We start from the raw sequence: 23,857 nt of genomic DNA, 5'->3' as shown, positions 1-23,857 counted from the left end.
TGGTGGCCCTGCATGGCTTCCATACCTTCTTAAAAACAATGTAAAATAGTTGATAGATAGTGTAAACCTATTGTTAATAAGATTAGAACCAAAATATGAGTGTAACTTGTTATCAAAATTTGATTAATTTTTGTTAATCTATGAGTTCATAGAGTAAAGTAAATAAGTAACATTAATTGTTAAATATTAAATATCAATTTGATGTTATTGAATTTTAGAATTAGATTGTTAATAATGAATAATAATAATGAAAATGAAAAAAACTCATAAATATTTAACCACTGCAAAGTAAAATCACAGCAGTTCAATATAGAAGTAGAGAGTGAAATAGAATACTTACGACAACCAAATTCATCATCACCATCTGGGCAATCTGATCTGCTATCACATCGGAAATTAAAATTGATACAGGTACCATCAATACATCGGAATTCATCATCTCTACAGGTTCCAGATGCTGAAATATAAAAATTTGTTAATTTTAGAAGACAATTATTTTAAGATTAAAATGTGTAAATTATGCAAGTAATAAAAAACCAAATAATTTCAAAAAAGCACATTCAGAAATTTCATATGTTGACTCAAGTTAATTCTTGGACACGCAAGCCCTTAATTAATTCTATAATGACAAGAAAGACTTGATCAAATTCATCATTATTAAATCCTCCAGATAACTACATTAATAGGTATGTGCCATGTATTGTGAGCTTTTAAATGGTTTAAATCTTGAGATAAAATTCTTTTTCTTTTTATTCTTTTATAATCTATTGCAGATTACGTAATTAAAAACATAGGCCGAGGAGTATATACTATTTGATTGCTTGATCTCAGGTTCATAAGATCCGGTTGACCTGTAAAAGTCATAGAAGAGACTGTTCAACATGACTAACTCCATCTGTCCTTTTATTTTTTTAGCTAAGAGATTATATTTTCAAGTAGATTGTATTGTTATAGTCAGATTATACTTTAGCTGTTCAACTATATCTTTGTTAAAAAACAATCATTTCAAGTATGTTTACTTTCCTAATATAAGATATTAAAAACTCCTTGTAACACGTGAAATATGATAGGTATGGCCACCCTCAGGATAATATTCTTGTGGTTTTTAATCTTTCAAGGTTTATGGACTGTAAAATATCACAGCAGTGAAATGATGATTGAATATTAACTATAGAACAAATATTTTTTTGTTTGAAATTTTCATTTCATATGACACTTAGACTTATTGTCCTATAATAAAAATTTCATGAAAACGACAGTATATATAATAAGAGCCTTATTAACCTATTTAACTGCTTAGTGCCTTTTCCAGTTAAAGACTGGCATTCTGAAAAACATTTTGCACGAAATATGCTTCTTTCTATTGAATTCCTAGCAGATAACTAATAGCAGTCGAATGTTTCCTTAAGAAATGGAAGGAAAATAAATGAATATAATGAGTACAAGAATTTATATATTAGTTCAGACATTAATGAATCTTGATATCTAGTTCAATCTGTGATAAAAGATCACCTTTTATCAATAGAGTCTGAGAATATAATATCTGCTATGGGAAAATGAAAATTTTGATGATATTGAAAAGAACTCAATGTCTTCTTCTTATCAAAGTACTTGAGTACATTATGATACTATCAGAAGCTTGTATATTATATATAATATTTGATTTATAAAACTGACACTGAAGATACCTTAAGTTCAAATAATATTATCTTGCAAATAAGGCTGATTTTTGTTAAATTTGCTCTACATTTCAATATTTGTATTATACAACTAGCACTTTCTTTTAAGCATACAACATTGATTATTTTGTTCCATTTTTCCTGGAAATCAGGGCAGAACAGCAAGTTTGAGTGACACAGAGAGTTACTTGCTAACCTAGGAACTGAGGAACTTCTTGAACATCTCAGTAAATAGTGCCAATCTTATAAAGTTTAATCTGGTAAAAAAAAAAGTAAAAACACTCTATTTGTTTTCATATCACTACTTCTTGGGCAATGAAAAAGGCAAGGCAACATGTGATATATTGTTTTCAAATTGTTAGAATCCATAGAGTGATCACAAAACTGATGAAATAGTAGTATAAATCAATGAAAAAATCACAGCTTTCAATATTACAGAATTAGAAATGTTTCATTTCAAAATCATCAGACAAATTAAACTGAGTAGAAATTAGTTTATGATATATCTATCATAACGTGTTGAAATATTTGGTAGATAAGTAAAGACAAAATAATCAATATAACATATCTAAAAATATTACATCATACACCATACTATGTTTTAATAAGTCATATTCAATATTAGTTTGTATGTACATATAATATAATCATAGCCACCAAACTAGTAAGTATTATTTACTGAAAGATTGATCTACCCTTCCATAATGCATTGAACCATGAAATTACTCTACCTTACTGTTCATAAGTATGATTTGAGTATGGGAATATGTACCTAGCAAGATACGCCCACTTTCCTGATACATTTTCAGTATATCAAGGGCAGTCCCCTATCTGTGTTACATCATACCAAAAATTTAATTTGTGCAAGATATTGTTGATTTAAACAAACACACATTAGTTCACAAAATTATGACATAAACTGTCACCTCTAAGCTAAGAAATTTTGATGCGTTTTTACCAAGTCATGGGCAATAACTCCAATTCCGTTGATCGAAAAATTGTCAAATTTAATCTTGACTAAGATCTCATCATTATAAATGATCATACCAAATTTAATTTAAAACAGATGAAAACTGTAGTCTCTATTGTGTTCACAAACAAATTTTGACGCGTTTTTCATAAATCAAGGGCAATAACTAAAAAACCATTCATCGAAAGATAGCCAAATTCGAAGTTGTCCAAGATCACATCATTATAAATATTCACACCAAATTTCATTGAAATTGGATAAAAACTGCAGTCTTTATTGTATTCACAAACAAATTCGACGCGTTTTTTATAAGTCAAGGGCAATAATTCAAAAACCGTTCATTGAAAGATCGTCAAATTCGAACTTGTCCAAGAACTCATGAATATAAATGATCACACCAAATTTCATTCAAATCAGATGAAAACTGTAGTCTCTATCGCTTTCACAAGCCAATTTTGAAGTGTTTTGGCTAAGTCAAGGGCAATAACTCAAAAACCGTTCATTGAAAAATCGTGAATATCGAACTTGTCCAAGATCTCATCAATATAAATGAACACACCAAATTTCATTCGAATCAGATGAAAACTGTAGTCTCTATCGCTTTCACAAGCCAATTTTGATATGTTTTGGCAAACTCAAGGGCAATAACTCAAAAATCGTTCCTTGAAAAATCATGAATATCGAATTTGTCCAAGATCTCATCAATATAAATGAACACACCAAATTTCATTCGAATCAGATGAAAACTGTAGTCTCTATCGCGCTCACAAGCCAATTTTGATGCGTTTTGGCTAAGTCAAGGGCAATAACTCAAAAATCGTTCATTGAAAAATCGTGAATATCGAACTTGTCCAAGATCTCATCAATATAAATGAACACACCAAATTTCATTCGAATCAAATGAAAACTGTAGTCTCTATCGCGTTCACAAGCCAATTTTGATACGTTTTGGCTAAGTCAAGGGCAATAACTCAAAAACCGTTCATTGAAAAATCGTGAATATCGAACTTGTCCAAGATCTCATCAATATAAATGAACACACCAAATTTCATTCGAATCAAATGAAAACTGTAGTCTCTATCGCGTTCACAAGCCAATTTTGATACGTTTTGGCTAAGTCAAGGGCAATAACTCAAAAACCGTTCATTGAAAAATCGTGAATATCGAACTTGTCCAAGATCTCATCAATATAAATGAACACACCAAATTTCATTCGAATCAAATGAAAACTGTAGTCTCTATCGCGTTCACAAGCCAATTTTGATACGTTTTGGCTAAGTCAAGGGCAATAACTCAAAAACCGTTCATTGAAAAATCGTGAATATCGAACTTGTCCAAGATCTCATCAATATAAATGAACACACCAAATTTCATTCGAATCAGATGAAAACTGTAGTCTCTATCTCGTTCACAAGTCAATCGTCACCAATGTCCGTCAGTGGACATGGGTGACGACAATATACGTCCACATTATAATGTGGGCGTATAAAAATCAATTTCATATGACACAAATAACTACCAGTACAATACCTCCAATCAGGAATTAGGATGGTTGAAGGTACTATTGACAAGCAACTAGTCACTATTCAACAGAAGGCATTGGCACAGGGTTAAAGTTGTGCTTAAAAAATGGTTTCATGTTAATATAAAATGAATTAAAATCAAAGAAGAAAATCATGGTATAATGGATCTCCATCTTATACTAAACTTTCAATGATTTCTAAGCTGTATAACTCATCTTTTAAAATTGTATATTGCTACAGAAACACCTGACTGATTTTCCAAACCATTTGAATTTTTTTAGATATAGTATAATGAAAGAAGTTTCTGATATCTAAATGTTTTGATAAAAAACATCTCCAAGGTCATAAACTATACATGTTTTCCAAGAACTAGAGCCTACACACTGTCTCGATAGGCTTGATATCTTATAGTTTTTGTTCATCTGCCATTTATACCTTACTTTATGATTTTTCAATATGTAGAAATTAACTTTCCATCTACAAAAATTCACTTTTCAATAATCACTCAATAAAAGTAAAAAACAAGATGGAAGAACTGACAGTTGTAGTAATACTGAAATATAAAGCAATATCATTGTATCAAAGCTCAATTTAAGGATTTGCTTCTTCACCTGCTTTCTAACATTCTAAACAATATAAAACAGAGATTTTATGAATACATGTATAGTATTTCTAGGGAATATTTAGAGTTGAGTTGGGTATAAAGTGTATAAGACTTGTTATAAGGCCTGTATTTGTCAGTACCAACTACTTCTCGGTTAGGATCTATGTTTTGGTTTTATTCTTTAATTAGCTTATTGATAAACTAAAATGATCACAGTAGAGAAAGATTAAAACCAAAGGTACAGAAACTTTTCAAGTTAAAGTAAATCAAGAAAGGCAATAGATTATAATAATATATTAACGTCTATTTACATTATATTTACGTCTGGTATTCAAATTTCCCAAAGTTAATATTTACATAAAAATGCAATGAATGTAAATTCTTTCACAGAGTGCAAGTAAAATGTTTAATACTATAATGGTGATTATTAAAAAATACATGACAATATATGAAATTGCAGAATGCAACTTAGTTTGGACAATTGCAGGGGATTAAAACTCAGGGAATGCCAACTGAAGAATGGTAAAGTCTATAAGTAGATTAATTTTTCTAAATTTTGCTTCACTGTACCCAAAACTGTTTGAAGTTATTTGCATTTAGGACTACTATAAACGTGTATAGGTATTCTATTATATTTTGAAAGTCTCGGACAAATTTTTATCTTATTAAGATATTTGTACTGATGAATGAAGTCATTAAAATACTGCTATCTTATCAGTTAAATGTATAACATATATTTTACATCAAGGTTAATTAGTTATTTAGTTTGCTGAACATACCAATGTCTCCAAAATACTTTCATGAATCAAAGTTCAAATACATCTTCACAGGAAAACATCTTATGTCATATGTTATGTTATATTATCGCTTAGATCTTTTTCCAAACATTTTTCTTATTATTTTAGTTCAAACTTTCAGATACGTTGTGGGACACATTTCTATAGATTTTGGTTTTTAGTCTTCACAAATTGAGCAAAATAATTTTAGACCTACAAAAAAGGTTGAATGTCCCTTTAAATGAAAAAAGTCAACAACAATGTAAAAATTATCATTGAAAAAATCAGCTTACTCAGCCAAAAATAACTGATCCAAATATTTGTTAAAAATCTTACGTTTGGATAATTTCCTCTGAACTAATAAAAATATCAACAATAACAATGTTAAAACCTGTTGAAAGAATAAAGTTATACAAACAAAATATGTTTATAAAACAGAGTTAAGCAGGTTCAGGGTCAACAAATATTTAAAAATATTCAAATAGAAATCACAGCAGGTAAAACAATACCACTTTGACCAGACAACAAATATTTCAACAGACTAAACATTGTTGATATGGAGAAATATTGTGCCAAAAAATACAAATTTTGGCAAGATATTTCTATATTTTCAGAATATATAAAGTGTGCTTTCATCAAAGCTTTAACAAATTACTTTTCAGCCACTGGGTTAATAAAGATGTCCTCACCATGCAGTCTCTATTTGCCCACTCTTTTTCAATTACCAACATTTAAGAGGTCTTAAATACATATGTCTATTTTCCCATCTGAATGACTAGACAGTGTTTCAAGATGGGCCCCATTGACCTGCATCAGTGACAAAGGGAATACTGGTTAAAAAATCTAAAGGAACTATTTTGATCTATGTTACTCAATGATCCCAAATACCTTCAATATCTGGCCTCACTGATTAGAGCTAGCTGGTGCTCTTGATGAGCAAGAAGAGCAATAAATGTCATAAGAAATCAGATTTTAGTTATGAATTGCCATTGATATCAAAATGTGTCTTCCAAATCTGAAGTTTGTCATGAAAATTGATGAAATGATCGAAATTTGTTTGGGGTGATTGATAAGGTAGGAACCTGTTCAGTATAATCTAGAGAAGACTGAGAAAACCTTTTTCATGACTAGAGCACTATTTACTTGGCTCAGTTGACCTACTGATTGCTTTTAAATGTCAAAATATTTAATGAGAATAACAATTTGTTGTTATATTTTTCTTTTTTTGCAATTGGTTTACCTCTTACACTATACTTTATAAATTGGCACAGAAACACTGAAGGTTAACTATAGTTACATATACTGTGATATTTATGTCACTCTTCTTTATTTCCTGTCAAAAAACTAGTGTTTTCTGCATTTTGGCTTTAAGTCAAATGTGTAATGGTAAACAAACTGCCTATATATTTTGAAGTATACAGTATGTTAAAACTGGAAATTCTTGAAAGACTGGTCTCAGATCAACCATATTTTACACTCTAATTACTATCTAAAACGAACTCATTACGATATGTTGCAGTAATATTAAAATATGACAACTCCAGATAATCAGTAGAGTTTGAAAGATAACTAGCATCAGATGTATTACGTGCCTGAGCAAAATATTAAAGATTTTCAGACCCAAAAATATTTATTCAAACTAATTCTGACATCTGAGTTTAAGTGTTTGCTAAACCATGTTGCTTTTATTCGAGAAAATTCAGTCAGTTGCTTGGCTATCTTATCTTGGTGCTTGATTTTAGATTCAATAATTTTTGTTTCAAAAAAATTCAGTTGCTCAGGTGGATGTTTGTTATTTTTGTGGCTGAGTTTGTAAAACAATAACATATATTGATTGTTGTATTTTAAATGGATTGATATTTCTTTCCATTGAGGAATGAAACTAAGGCTTCCTACCACTTCTTAACATGGAAAACAGATTATCTGTATTATTTAAGTTTTAAACCCAAAACTCAAATAGGAATAGTATATAATAAATTTCAGTTATAAAATTCAAACAGAATAAAGCCTAACTTGACCACTGCTTGACATATAATTTTTAAGGAATGTGGAAAAATATACAAATAAAAAAAAAACCATATATATAACGAAAACTCTTTCACAAAACTTAATTTGATTGTACATGTATGTCTATATATAAACTTCTTATGAATGTTCATAATGAAATATTTGTCTCTCAATAATGTTTTGCTAAGCTGAAAAATAGTTGAGGAAATTGCATTTACAATAAAAAAAGAAAAATACAACTTACGTCCAACTGGACAGTCATCTTCATCACTTCCATCAGGACATTCAATACGTCCATTACAAATTAAAAATATATCAATACAGTCTCCAGATCGACATTTAAATTCCTCATCCTTACAGATATTACCTAGAGTAAAAACACTGGTATTTAATAACAGAACAATGATAATCTGTACACAAAGGATTTGAGATGGATGACTGACATGAAGCTCCATTGTCCTTCTTCCTTCAATACTCCAACCTCTTCTATCTCTCTCTCTCTCTCTCTCTCTCTTTCTGTCTCCTACCCACACTACATAAAGATCGAAACCCTCACAGATAAAGCAGACTATACACAGTGGAGTCTGTGTTTAGAATATCTTTATTTAATATCCATACATGTTATTTTTTTAAAAATCTAATCCTCTTGTTAATGTTAATTATATCTTCTACACCTCCCAATATATAGTCTACACTAATCTAAATTATAACTTTACATTTCTCTAGTATATCAACAGTCAAATATTTTTCATCTTGGCACAACTATCTTAACAGTTTTTTATGTGGGAAAATACTCTTCATTGAACATCTGTAAATCAATATCTCCTATTTACCATAAAATACTCAAATATTTCATTATAAAATAAGCAAAAAAAAATTGAGTTATAAATTGCTAATATTAAAAAATTGTCCAGAATAAATTTTGCACATAAATGTTAGAGATAGTATCCAGAACATATATGCATATATTTCTTTTATGTTCTACATTTATTTCTTCACTATGAAGCTAATAGGTCTGCACAAAAGTTCGTTAGAAATTTAACAAGCAACACATCATTATTGAGTTGATTTCCTTTCCTTTTAACAAGTTTTAAAAATATATATATCCTTTTTGATTTCACTCAATTTCTATCAAAGTAGAATATCTTATTTAATGAGTGAGATTTTTTTTTCCTATAAAAACTATTTCCTTTCACATGAACACAATGTGTTATTCCACTGAATAAGCATACACAGGCTAATATCATTTCATGAGATGTGAATAAATCTAACATCTTAAGCCTTTTCATGTATTAATATCATTTTATTTTAAAACTATTACAAGAATCATTTAATATCCATGATGTTAAATAGTGTACAGGACCTCTCATTATCATCATAAACTATTTAACCCTGCATGTCAAATTTAATTTATAATAAATCACAACCATAACCTATTAATTTCATATCAAAAATTTCTTCCTGTGTTAAAAGTCCTTTCATCAATTTCAAAAGCCTGAAGTTCAAGCCAATCAAAGTCTCTTTACATGCTTGTTATTTATTTAAGAAGGGCGGTTTTACAAGAATTAAAAAGACCAGAAGTCTTTCAGACATTTGATAAATAGTACTTAAGAATTTATTTTATTAAAACTTTGACCAGGGCAGATGTTTATATCATTCATATGCACCAAATGAATTCTATGCAATTTTAAAGATAATTTGGCACTTCTATAGTTTAACTACAACTCAACTCAGAATAACTGGATGACATCACTGACATTCTCTGGACATCACTGACATTCTCTGAACATACTGACATTCTCTGAACATACTGACATCCACTGAGCATACAGAACAGACTAACATCAACTTAATCATCTATCCCGAAAAGGGTTTTCCCATTGTCTTACCGGTATTATCCCTTATTAAACTAAGCCCACTATACTTTCGTTTTTGGCGAGGAAATAAGATTGGTGCTATTTAAATCTGACCAATCAGATTGGTAGATTGGAAATTAGGTCATGTAAACAAAAACACTAAATTATAGTTTGAAAAGATAAGAACACATTTTTTCTACTTTTCAAAGTAAGGTTTGATTTTCTGTCAGCTACAATTCTTTATTGAACATCTTACTTAATTATGTCCATATTAATCAAAACATTTATTTTAATCACATGCTGCTTATGTTTTGTTTTTGTTCGCGAACATAGCTGATAACGAGTGGTTTAATTTGATTCGCTGATATTTCCTAGATATATTCCAGGGCCAACTTGTATTACCATGGTCCCAAGGAAATACGACAAATGGGGTTGTGGTTTGGACACGATGTAACTTAACTTACTGAACATAATGTAGATGATCGTTTCTTTAATCCATGCTTATTGTCAGAAAAAAATCAACAAGGCTATAAGGGTATTCCTTCCTGGTGATGCCATATTGTGACACCAGTCAGATTGGTGATACAAATAGTGTTGATAGCAATATCATGGTTAAGTGAGCATAATGAACAGACTGAAATCTGATTAATATCAAGTGAACAAATTGACGTCAATTGGTAAACAGATGGAGAACGTGGCCCTTTTCTCAACAAAAGACTATATTTTGTTCAGTTAACATGCGAAAAATTGATTTAGAGAATTTGACAACAGAAACAGTATAATAACAAAGGGTGAAAAGTTACTGCAAAACTGAGATAGAATTTTTACATGTTATCTTATAAACTATCAGAATCATAAAACTCCATAACACTTTCGGTGCCAAGTTTCTAAGTAGATGGATACATTTATTGCTTTCAAGTTTCGAGATCTATTAAATTATTCAAGAGATTTTTAGGATAAAAAATATTAACAATTTCTCGTACTCAAGATTCAAGTTGTTCAAAATTGTGCTGACATATTAATTTCTATTCAACATTTAAAGGAACATGTCTATAAAATTCTTGCATCTTTTGAATCTTTGACATGACAAATGATAAATAGATCTCTGATTCAATTGAAGAAATTATAAATAGGCTATCTTAATTTTTTATGTGTATTGGAGATACTGACAGCATTAATTTGCACCATTCCGATTTTCAGACAAATGTCTGTGGTTCCTGCAATTCCACTAAAGCTAAGTGTTTGATTAATCATTAAGGACCTTATGTGATAAAGCATAATTTGGTATTAGTGTCGTCATAAAAAAATTTACTTTAAGTGGAATTGCAGGAACCCTAGTCAGATTGAAAAGGGGAATGGTGTAAATTGATGCTATCAGTTTCCCTGAAAAATTTAGAAAACCTCTTTACAATCCCTTTTATTAATACACAGTTTCATCTTTTTACCTGTTCCTTAATACAACTTTAAGCCTGCCACAGACGAGAGGAACTGGCTGAGCAACATTCTCATTACTTATTTCACCGCAGACAAGAGCTCTCATCTGAGCTATTGTCTCACTAAAAAATCCTCGACGAATTCCGTATGCCAATGAAAACAACCGAAGAACGTTCAGACTGCATCCATCTCAAGTAAGTGATCAAAATGGCCCTATTTTCCTGCTTTGGAATTCTGCAGAAAAAACAGTTTATAGACATGGATAGTCTTGTCACGTTGATCTTCTAAAATTGCATCATTAATAGTTACCAAAATGATACCACATGATCCGTCAACACTTTCTATTGGTTAGCTACTTTTTCTAGCTCAGCTGGCAGCTTAGACGGCTGCACACTGAGAATTTCTGCCCTCTTGAGGCAGAAAATATCAAACAAGACAGATCTTTTCCTCACAGCCTCTCGAGGCAGAAATCTCACTAAACATTCAGCGCACACAAGGGAAACAGCTGAAGTTCCAATCTCTTGAGGCAGGCAAATCAGCTAGTTCCTCTCGTCTGCGGCATGCTTTAACTGTTTATATGAAGTCATTTTTAAGACAATGGTGAAGGCATAGAGATAGATAGATGTAACTTGTAATATGAAGTTATTATAAAGGGAATCTCTGATGGTGAAGGTATTAGGATAGATATAAATGATAATAAGGAGTTATTATAAAGGGAATCTCTGATGGTGAAGGTATAAAGATAGACATAACTAGTAATAAGGAGTTATTATAAAGGAAATCTCTGATGGTGAAGGTATTAAGATAGATATAACTGGTAATAAGGAGTTATCATAAAGGAAATCTCTGATGGTGAAGGTATAAAGATAGATATAACTAGTAATAAGGAGATATCAAAAGGGAATCTCTGATCGTGTAATTATAAAGATAGATGTGACTGGTAATAAGAAATTATTATAAAGGAAGTCAGTCATGGTGAAGGTATAAAGATAGTTACAACTGGTTATGAGGAGTAATAATAAAGAAATCAGCAATGGTGTAGGTATAAAGATAGATGTAACAGGTTATAAGGAGTAATTATAAAGGAAATCCACAATGGTGAAGGTATAAAGATAGATATAACTGGTTATATGGAGTAATAATAAAGAAATCAGCAATGGTGTAGGTATAAAGATAGATGTAACAGGTTATAAGGAGTAATTATAAAGGAAATCAACAATGGTGAAGGTATAAAGATAGTTACAACTGGTTATAAGGAGTAATAATAAAGAAATCAGCAATGGTGTAGGTATAGAGATAGATGTAACTGGTTATAAGAAGTAATTATAAAGGAAATCAACAATGGTGAAGGTATAAAGATAGTTACAACTGGTTATATGGAGTAATAATAAAGAAATCAGCAATGGTGTAGGTATAAAGATAGATGTAACAGGTTATAAGGAGTAATTATAAAGGAAATCAACAATGGTGAAGGTATAAAGATAGTTGCAACTGGTTATAAGGAGTAATAATAAAGAAATCAACAATGGTGAAGGTATAAAGCTAGTTACAACTGGTTATATGGAGTAATAATAAAGAAATCAACAATGGTGAAGGTATAAAGATAGTTGCAACTGGTTATAAGGAGTAATAATAAAGAAATCAGCAATAGTGTAGGTATTAAGATAGATGTAACAGGTTATAAGGAGTAATTATAAAGGAAATCAACAATGGTGAAGGTATAAAGATAGTTACAACTGGTTATAAGGAGTAATAATAAAGAAATCAGCAATGGTGTAGGTATAGAGATAGATGTAACTGGTTATAAGAAGTAATTATAAAGGAAATCAACAATGGTGTAGGTATAGAGATAGATGTAACTGGTTATAAGAAGTAATTATAAAGGAAATCAACAATGGTGAAGGTATAAAGATAGTTACAACTGGTTATAAGGAGTAATAATAAAGAAATCAGCAATGGTGTAGGTATAGAGATAGATGTAACTGGTTATAAGGAGTAATTATAAAGGAAATCAACAATGGTGAAGGTATAAAGATAGTTACAACTGGTTATAAGGAGTAATAATAAAGAAATCAGCAATGGTGTAGATATAGAGATAGATATAACAGGTAATAAGGAGTAATGGTGAAGGTATAAAGTTAGAAAATAAGGAGTTATTATAAAGGGAATCTCTGATGGTGAAGGTATAAAGATATAACCCTGATAAATCTGCCCTACCCAGTTCCTGAAACTTGATATTAAGATGGGATATCAGAACTAGGTTTAGTGAAAATTCTCAAAAACAAGCAACCCAAAAATTGGTCACTACAACTCCAATGAAAATTAACATTATATATCTGGCCCTAAACCCTGTTCTGATATCCCATCACATCAGAGGAACTGGGTAGGGCCATATTTGTCGGGTTTGTATAGATGTTGTATAGATTGGTGTAAGTGGTGAAATCAGTGATTATATCTGTAATTGGGTAGAGTAGTGAACAGTAGTCAGATTGGATTACAATCATTATAAAGAATAAGGTTGTAGAGAAGAGGTTAAGGCGACCTATTATCATCAGTCTATTTTTACAGCAGACAATCTTTCAACCTTATTTCCTGTCAGACGTATTTTATCAAGCTAAAGGTGAATATTATTGGTCTAAATGATGTAGTTTATCATTACTCTTTGCCTTTTATACATATAATTGATACATGTCTTGCAGAAGATTTCAAATAGTATCATTTTAGCTTCAAAAGGTTGATATAAAATTAGACAGAGTTTCAACTGACAGCATACTGCTGCTGCTATAGGTTATATAAAAGTAGCCTGTATTTCCATGTTAAATGATTACAGGTTTATTTTTAGTTATTTTGATTTAGTAAAATCAAAATTGCCTAAAAGTTTGGTTGTGTAATGTTTTATTAGTGGTTACATCATTATAATGTCTCATTCAAGTAGAAAATACTATTCACTGTCGACAAAACATGTCTTTAAAGAATGATTAATCAAAAGAATTATTTATATTTCTGCCATAATCTGTGGCGACAAGCACATCTTAAAAAAGATAATAAATGCTTTTCAATTTCGTTACATTTTGATTAAGACTTTGACAATGAATAAATTAGAAACCATTCAATAAACAGTTTTCGAAATTGTGAAAAAACCTCAATATCTGTATACATATTTATTTTTGGTATACATGTACGAAATGTAATTAAAGGGAGATAAATCATTTGAATCCTAAGTTTCCAGAAAATCTTATTTTCAGCTACATTAGCATCTATTAAGGTTAAGATATTGTGCCACAATTAAAATATATCCCCATAACAAAAAACAGGCTGACTTTTCTGAATCCTTTCCTGACAATGAAAACCACTGAATTATTCTTACAAACAAGGGTTCGTGTTATGATGACAATATGTGAGTAATATTACTTGTATCATATTTTAATGACTTTCAAAGCTTATGGACAAAAAAATGCAAAAATCTACTTACTGCAACCAATTTCATCTGAATTATCAATACAGTCAATTTGACCATCACATCTATATGATCCCTCGACACAATCACCACTAGCACATCTAAACTCTGTTGGTTTACATTGTTGAACTTTATCTATAATATAAGTACGTACATGTATGTATAAATTCTGTTTTAAACTATCAATTTTATCTAACCATTACATTCTAATAGTGATATCAAACGACTAAAGTTACAGCAGCTTAACTATCGACAATTTTTTGAGTCTGGTTTACTGTTAATGTATACAGGAAAATGCAAGTAGAAACTCACCTGGATCGACTGTGTTAGGGTAGTTCATAACAGCTCGAATACCAAATGTAGAATTTACTAATGTAGTAACAACTCTGTTGATATCAAATGGTTGCCCTTCTTGTACCATATCATCAAAAAATTCAACTTCATAGACTTGATATAACTCATTTTCAACAACTGAATCATCTCCAAGAATACCACTACCAATAACATTCTCTGATGTTCTTCGTGGATAGAAAATACCAATAAAATCTCCTGGATTAACATCAATTGGTAATGGTAAACGAACAATAGTTGGTCCCACAGGAGCAGACGGTAATAATGTTTTACGCATTAATGTAAATTCACCATCAGATGTTTGTTTCCATACACCAACATACACATCACCTTCTCGAATTCTATTATATTCCCAAGCAACAACATATCCTTGACATGGGAAGGCATTATTAATTAAAAGTCTAGCATTATTATTCCCCGCTCTTGTTAATTTGACACCTTGTGAACCAACATGTTCTGGACAAACAGCAGCTCCTAAAAGAAGAAAAATACAGAAATCATCTCTTGAAATAACTGGCAAATGCACTTTTCTTCCTTAACTTTTAGTAAAATCTATCTGAATGGATGGTTATGGTATTGTCAGAGATATGTATGTCTAACTAAAATCATATATTCATCTCCAAGTGATATTGACCCTTCGTGATTAAGTAATGTATCTGAAATGTCTGTAAGTCATAAAAGTTCAGGTTCAACATTATATTCATGGATCATTGAATTTATAACACTACCATCACAATGTGATATTTCTCCACAGGCATTTAGTAGCTTTAATACATTACCTCCTAATCTGCTGAATGAAAAATCTTCAGGCGTAACTTCATATTGACCGATAAAACCAGTTCTTATAGCTTCCTCTAAAATACGCCGTAATTCTTCTTCATCGGCAAATCCTTCTGATCCTAAATCTAATGTCACCTCTACTGACCCTTTACTATAAATGAAATATATCACATATCAACTGTTTATACTAATCTGGTCTCATAACCATCAAGAAGTAATGTAGATTGTAGATTTTTGCAAGTGTGATGATGATGTCATTGGTTAGGGTATAACAACCTCGCGATTATAGGTTTTAATGTCTAGACTAAGAATATCACAAATCTATCTTCTGCTAATATCTTTGATTTTGATTTGCATGCATTTTACATCTGGACATAAAGATTACTGTGTAAAAAAAGTATATATACGTTACTGGCCATGTAAGGGATTGTAAGCTAATCCATATTCATAGAATATCTTATAGATAACTGAGGCCATTCCAATTGCAAGGGTAACATGTATGGGTGTATTTGAAGCTAAAGCCAGAAAATATATTTGCCATTCAAATAAAGCCCCTCTGTATTCTGACATCTACATAATGATTCCTAAACTATCATTGATAAAATGATGTCCATAACCTAAGATGTGAATAATGATTGAATGGTATCGAGATCATAATATCTCATTACAACCAAAGGATTAAAATGCAGATCTAATTATTTTTTTTCTGTACTCTGGACTGTACTTGCCTTCCATGTTTGGATAAAATTGTGATGCATCATTTCTAGGTTTTTAAAATATGGAACCAAGATGCTCTCTTTTATAGAAGATTTACCAGACTAGATGTTAGGGGTTCTGAGATTATTTTATTTATAATCATGCCCAGTATTAACAGTGTTTTGATTAGTTAAACCATGACAATTTTTGATGCTTTAAGAAAGAAGAATTTAAACAATAATTTCAGTAGTTCATGGCAAAACATAGAGATCTTCATTTCAATCAGATTTGTCAACAATCAGAAAATTTTACAAAGATGGGTTTCCACATTTAATTTCATATTAATATCATGAGATGAAAAAAAAATATCACAATCTTTTTTTGAGGGCTAAAGTGGAGTATGTAGTAACACATGATGGTTCATGATGTTTATTTTGTGTTTTTGAATGAATAGAAGTAGTAAGTATTTCTGTCTTCTATTGAACCAGGATGTAAGTCAACAAATACTTACATCATGGTCTAATATGAAACACGTGGAAACTCAACTTTAAAACAAAACGAATTTGCTACACCGCAACATATTTTTAAGCAGAATAAATAAATGCCAAAGACACTGTGTAATAAAAGCTATATTTTATAAGTAACCAACACAGTTCTTGACAAATGAGTAAATACAGATATAATTTAGTTTTAATCTTACATTGTCATAGGCAATTCTCTCAATGCTCTGATATGAAAAATAATAATTCATTGTGAACTTTGAGACACTTTTTAACATAATTCTGTAGATATGTCCTTCTTAAACATAGCAATTGATACATAAAGTTGAAAGAAGTTTTTGGAGTATCATATTATTGATATCACCCCTGGGATACTTTGATTAGCAGAGTTTGAACACACAGATAGGTCTAAAACTAGACAGCTGATTGTCAAACTAACTAAATTCATAATGCTGGGAATGATCTAGCTACCTTCATTTTTAAGGCATTTTACAACTCTCCTAAATCCCATGCTTCTATGGGGGGGGCAAAAAAAAAAATTTTAAATGGGGATTTTCACTGAGCCCCATTTCTGATAGGGAAACATTCCCTACCAACTATCTACCAGTATGAATATATTTAGGTATTTTGTATCTGATATTTTCGCCCATGTATCCAACATTTCATGGACTATTTTCAGATTCTACACTGAACAATTAATTTATAATAAAACAGAACCATACTTACTTAAAAAATAAAACAGTAGCTAATTGATCACCAGGTACATTACGGAATAAATTTTGTATAGCTAATTCTATACTTCTTGCTAAGTTTCTAAATTGATCGCTATATCTATCTCCTAATTCATTGGTATATTCTAAATTGGTAAACTTTAATTTTACTCTAAAATACACTGAAATACAAATTAGTATTATAATTAGACAATTTATACCAACAAAAACTATATGTTAAATTAGCATGCATCGTTTTAGCAGAAAGACAGATTACTTAAAGACTCTAGTGATCTCAATCTTTAAAGATAGCATTTTCCATGCAGAACCAAGCACACAAGGTAACTCATCAAAATGGTTCAGTACACAAGATCCAGAAGCTATTAACTAACAACAAATCCAGAATTTGAGAAAGACAGCTATTTTAATGGTTAATAAAGCTAGCTTTATCATCTTATATTAAGAGCTTGTGCTATTTTGTAAAGAATAATTAAAACCTGTTTTTTTTTGGTTTTTTTTGTCATATTTGTTTTTGGGTAATGATATTGGAAATGGAGGGGAGGTCAACACTTTTGGGCTAACTGAAAGCTCCAACAGAAATTTTCTTGCTCTTTGAAACCAAGGATCTAGACAACAAAGAGTTAGTACAGATTAATCCAACTGTATGAATATCTAGACAAAGAATGAAGGCTAAGGCGACTATCAAGGTCAGGCCACAGGTATATTATTTACAACAGAACTTTTATATAAATATCTTAGTTGCATTCCACTCAGCTTGTTACCTGTCATTTTTACCTTTAAATAACTATCATTCATATTGTTATTACAATGACCTACGACACACTATCTCTGAATATATCCATACTAACAATGTTATTCTATACATCTAACATACACCTTTTGACATGGCTACAAACTGGTCACATTTTGTATAAAGAATAATAAGAATGGTGTGGTAGGACCACAGTTTTACTGTTTGAAATAAATTTATTTAGCCCATTGATAAAGAGTCAATGGCATTATGTTATGGTAGAGCAGTTACTAACAGTTAGTGATAACTACCTATGATACACTTGAATTCATGTTAATCACCAACGATCTGTAGTGTAAGATCTAGACAAAGATCTAGACTATATTCTAAAATCAGTGTGATTTATTATGAAAGGAGGTAGATGAATAAATATGATGAGTGTTGATCTGGTACAGGCTGGTACAAAACTAGACCAACTCATGTACTTCATGATGGATGAGATATACTGAGGCAAAGAATATATAATTAACATTTTCTTGTAGACATCAACCTAGATGTCTTTCTTTAAAGCAGAAATTTATATAAATGTTTTAGAGCTTTCTGATGAACTGGATTACAACAATTAAATCCGTTTATAGCGATAATCAGAAATAAAAACATGAGGTGAAGACTTGGCACACAAACATTTCTAGAATGATTTCATTGGTCTGTTAAATTCAGAAATTACAGAAGGACTATTTTTAAGTGACATTTAAGGATCTGTGTTAAAGGGACAGATTCCAATCATAGTTTCAGAAACAGGAATGTTTTAGCTAAACTACTCAGGAATTTATTAGTGTTCACAGCTCACCGTCGAAATTTGGGTTCACTGTCATTTAGGCACAAATATTTTAAGCACAAGTCAGTTAGACACAGTGCTTAAGGCACACTTCTTAAAGACACATTTTCATTTGGGCACAGGTGTTATTTAGGTACAGTGTATTTGGCACACCTTCGATTACCGGTAAGCATATATTCACTCAGACACACACTGTTTAGGAACACTTATATTCGGCACAATGTCATTTAGCATATTGATTTAGGCACATCTTTAATTAATCACATATTAGAATGTTAAAATGAGGATTCCTCCTTCTGTCATACATTGACAGATATAGAAAACTTCTAGTTGGATGTATATTTGAAGGGATTATACGCTTTTTGTCCATTTTTAGTACCTCTGAAGACCCCAACCAAAAATGACGAACTATGGCCTTTAATACAATTTTTTTTATGAAAACTTGACATGCTGACACCTCAAATTAACCTTATATAATCTACAAGTAACGGATATTACTACTCTCATCTAGTTATCATGTAATTATCTATATAAAAGAGAGTCTAGACAGATACTGAGTTGGTTACATAAATCCAACTGCCTTGTATCAATATAAAGTTGATTTTACAGGTTTGTAAACACTGTTGTAATCCAGGGCCTGATGTGGAATATTTGTAAGGTATATACTGTAATTCTACAGTTAGTAAACCTTGTTTCTACTTTACTAAAGCCACACTTTGATCCATAAGAATTATGAAAAAAAAACAGGCATTATGATAACATAAATCTGTTCAAGTTCTAAAAACAACTTATAACAGGTTTCCAGACTGACTTGTTTCAGAAAGTGTTCATGTCACAACAACAATTCTAAAAATAAGGGGTCAAATAATAACAGGACAATAAGTTAAAGAAGGGCTATGAAATGATGATAACAAGACAATTTGTCACAGAAAGCAAAACTAATCTGATCTTAACAGCTTTTTACATAGAATAATGATAATGTGACCAGTCTAATCTGTTACAGAAAGATATAATAACCCCAACCTTCTATCACAATTATGTTACCTGATGCACCTAGAAAAACAGGAATGATAACACAGATAGTGATATCAAACTAACATATACATAAAGTGACTATAACCCGACCTTAACAACCTAGCACAGAAAATGATAGTAGACTTGCCTAGACAACTAATAGACTAGACAGTATGTTACAGTATGTTACAGAAAGTGATAAAATTCTCATCAATGAATCATGACACAGATATTGATAATAAACATAGACAGTCAGAGACAGAAAGTGAGTATTACCCGACCTACACAACTTAATACAGAAAATGATTATAACCTGACCTAGACAACCTAGCACAGAAAGTGATAACCTCAAGGAATCATGACACAGATATTTATAATGACCCAAACTTAACAATGTATAGAAAGTGATAATAAACCGACCTAGTCAAACTAGTACAAAAAGTGATAACCTCATCAAGGAATCATGACACAGATATTTATAATAGCCCGTTAACAACAAAGTATAGAAAGTGATAATAACACGACCTAGACAGAAAGTGATAACCTCATCAAGGAATCATGACACAAATATTTATAGTGACCCAAACTTAACAACAAAGTATAGAAAGTGTTAATAACCCAACCTAGTACAAAAAGTGATAAACTCATCAAGGAATCATGACACAGATATTCATAATGATCCAAACTTAACAACCTAGTATAGAAAGTGTTAATAATCTGACTTCCACAGCGTAATAGACTAGCCTAAACAATATGTTACAGAAAGTGATAATAACCTGACCTAGACAATATGTTACAGAAAGTGATCATAACCTGACCTTGATAATCTAGTACATAAAGTGATAATAACCTGAGCTAGACAATATGTTACAGAAAGTCATAATAACCTGACCTAAACAATATGTTAAAGACAGTGATCATAACCTGACCTTCATAATCTAGTACATAAAGTGATAATAACCTGACCTAAACAATATGTTACAGAAAGTGATAATAACCTGACCTAGACAATATGTTACAGAAAGTGATAATAACCTGACCTAGACAATATGTTACAGAAAGTGATAATAACCTGATCTAGACAATATGTTAAAGACAGTGATCATAACCTGACCTTGATAATCTAGTACATAAAGTGATAATAATCTGACCTATACAATATGTTAAAGAAAGTGATCATAACCTGACCTTGATAACCTAGTACATAAAGTGATAATAACCTGAGCTAGACAATATGTTACAGAAAGTGATAATAACCTGACCTAGACAATATGTTACAGAAAGTGATAATAACCTGACCAAGACAATATGTTAAAGAAAGTGATCATAATCTGACCTTGATAACCTAGTACATAAAGTGATAATAACCTGACCTAAACAATATGTTACAGAAACTCAAATAACCTGTCCTAGACAATATGTTAAAGACAGTGATCATAACCTGACCTTCATAATCTAGTACATAAAGTGATAATAACCTGACCTAGACAATATGTTACAGAAAGTGATAATAACCTGACCTAGACAATATGTTACAGAAAGTGATAATAACCTGACCTAGACAACAGGTTAAAATGAGGGATCATGACCTGACCTTCATAATCTAGTACATAAAGTGATAATAACCTGACCAAGACAATATGTTAAAGAAAGTGATCATAATCTGACCTTGATAATCTTGTACATAAAGAGATAATAACCTGACCAAGACAATATGTTACATAAAGTGATAATAACCTGACCAAGACAATATGTTACATAAAGTGATAATAACCTGACCCAGACAATATGTTACAAAAAGTGATAAAAACCTGACCAAGACAATATGTTACAGAAAGTGATAAAAACCTGACCAAGACAATATGTTACAGAAAGTGATAACGTGACCTAGACAATTTGTTAAAGAAATTGATCATAAATGACCTTGATAATCTAGTGCATAACAGTGATAATAACCTGACCTAGACAATATGTTACAGAAAGTGATAATAACCCGACCAAGACAATATGTTAAAGAAAGTGATCATAACCTGACCTAGACAATACGTTACAGAAAGTGATAATAATCTGACCTATACAATATGTTAAAGAAAGTGATCATAACCTGACCTTGATAACATAGTACATAAAGTGATAATAACCTGACCTAAACAATATGTTACAGAAACTCAAATAACCTGTCCTAGACAATATGTTAAAGACAGTGATCATAACCTGACCTTCATAATCTAGTACATAAAGTGATAATAACCTGACCTAGACAATATGTTACAGAAAGTGATAATAACCTGACCAAGACAATATGTTACAGAAAGTGATAATAACCTGACCTAGACAACAGGTTAAAATGAGGGATCATGACCTGACCTTCATAATCTAGTACATAAAGTGATAATAACCTGACCAAGACAATATGTTAAAGAAAGTGATCATAAGCTGACCTTGATAATCTTGTACATAATGAGATAATAACCTGACCAAGACAATATGTTACATAAAGTGATAATAACCTGACCAAGACAATATGTTACATAAAGTGATAATAACCTGACCCAGACAATATGTTACAAAAAGTGATAAAAACCTGACCAAGACAATATGTTACAGAAACAGAAACCTGACCTAGACAATATGGTACAGAAAGTGATAAATACCTGACCTAGACCATAATCATGTTGCAGCAAGTGATAATAACCTGAACTCGGCAATATGTTAAAGAAAGTGATAATTACTCATTTTGACGACAAAGTACAGAAAGTTATAATAACCATGGCATACATATTTATAATAAAGTAACATAGATAGACTAAGAATTTGATAACCTGAACTTAACAACATAGTACCAGAAAGTGATAATAACCCGACATTACAACATAGTACAGAAAGTGATAATAACCTCATCCAAGAATCATAACACAAATAGTGATAACAAACTTAGACAGAAAGTGATCTGATCGTTCTATAGATTGTTATGAAATGATAAATACATGTAACTGGTCACTGAGTAGATTATATCAATGAGAAACTGACCTGATCATTCTTGTTTTCTTTAAAATGATATATACATACATATATATATAATTGTTAACTAAGGATAACTGACCTGGATAAGAAGGTGGAGTTATTACAGTGGAAGGTGTAGTTTTGGGAATTTCATCAGTAGTTGTTGCACTGCCTTCAACACTACCATCACCACTTTCATCATTTAATATATCCTCATCATCAAAACCTGTTTCTCTTACTGATCTTTGTAATATATTATCACTGTCAGCAAATTCAAAATCTGGTTCCTGTAAATGTAAATATCAATTATCATCAGAATAACTAGTCAACAATCAGTCAACAACTGATTTAATATATCCTCATCATCAAAACCTGTTTCTCTTACTGATCTTTGTAATATATATTGGCCAAATTAAAATCCTTCTAAAAGCCAAATCACACTTGGACAATATTTTGAAATAATATCCTACAATATTTTGAAATAATATCCTACAATATTTTGAAACACTTCAAATTATCGGGACATGCAGTCTCAAACTTATCAACTTTTTATCGCAACTGAGGATGTCACAATATTCCTGTGGAAGTTCATGTTTTTTATGCTACTTTTTGCTTAGGAGATATTAGAGACATCATAATATCTAAATGGGCAAGGAAATGGACCCAGAGGCATGGTGCACAGGGTTCAAACAATATTTTTGACCCTGATATCATTGTCAAATAATTGGTCAGTGTGCGCTGGCATTAACTATTTCACAATTATGTTGTCCACATTGCTGGAATTACGCATATGTTATCTAAACCAATATAGAATATTTTGCTGATTAAAATACTAATCTTTATCTGCTATTAACCATAACGAAAGAGATTAAATCCTGGAATTTCCTATATTTCATTCAAATACAAAA

General features: G+C 30.9%; 1 protein-coding gene across 1 annotated transcript; it reads right to left on the bottom strand.

The window, feature by feature from the left end:
• Positions 1 to 335: 335 nt before the first annotated feature.
• Positions 336 to 14,436, bottom strand: LOTGIDRAFT_75648 (hypothetical protein; the record flags this gene model as incomplete). The annotated part of the gene is made up of 3 exons (XM_009062172.1): positions 336 to 457; positions 7,804 to 7,926; positions 14,322 to 14,436. Coding segments are annotated over 3 exons (360 nt in total), but the record flags the coding sequence as incomplete, so codon positions are not given.
• Between the last annotated feature and the right edge of the window lie 9,421 nt (positions 14,437 to 23,857).

The sequence above is a fragment of the Lottia gigantea genome, assembly GCF_000327385.1.
Source record: "Lottia gigantea unplaced genomic scaffold LOTGIsca_50, whole genome shotgun sequence".
Taxonomy (NCBI): domain Eukaryota; kingdom Metazoa; phylum Mollusca; class Gastropoda; family Lottiidae; genus Lottia; species Lottia gigantea.
This window is presented reverse-complemented; position numbering and strand designations above follow the sequence as displayed.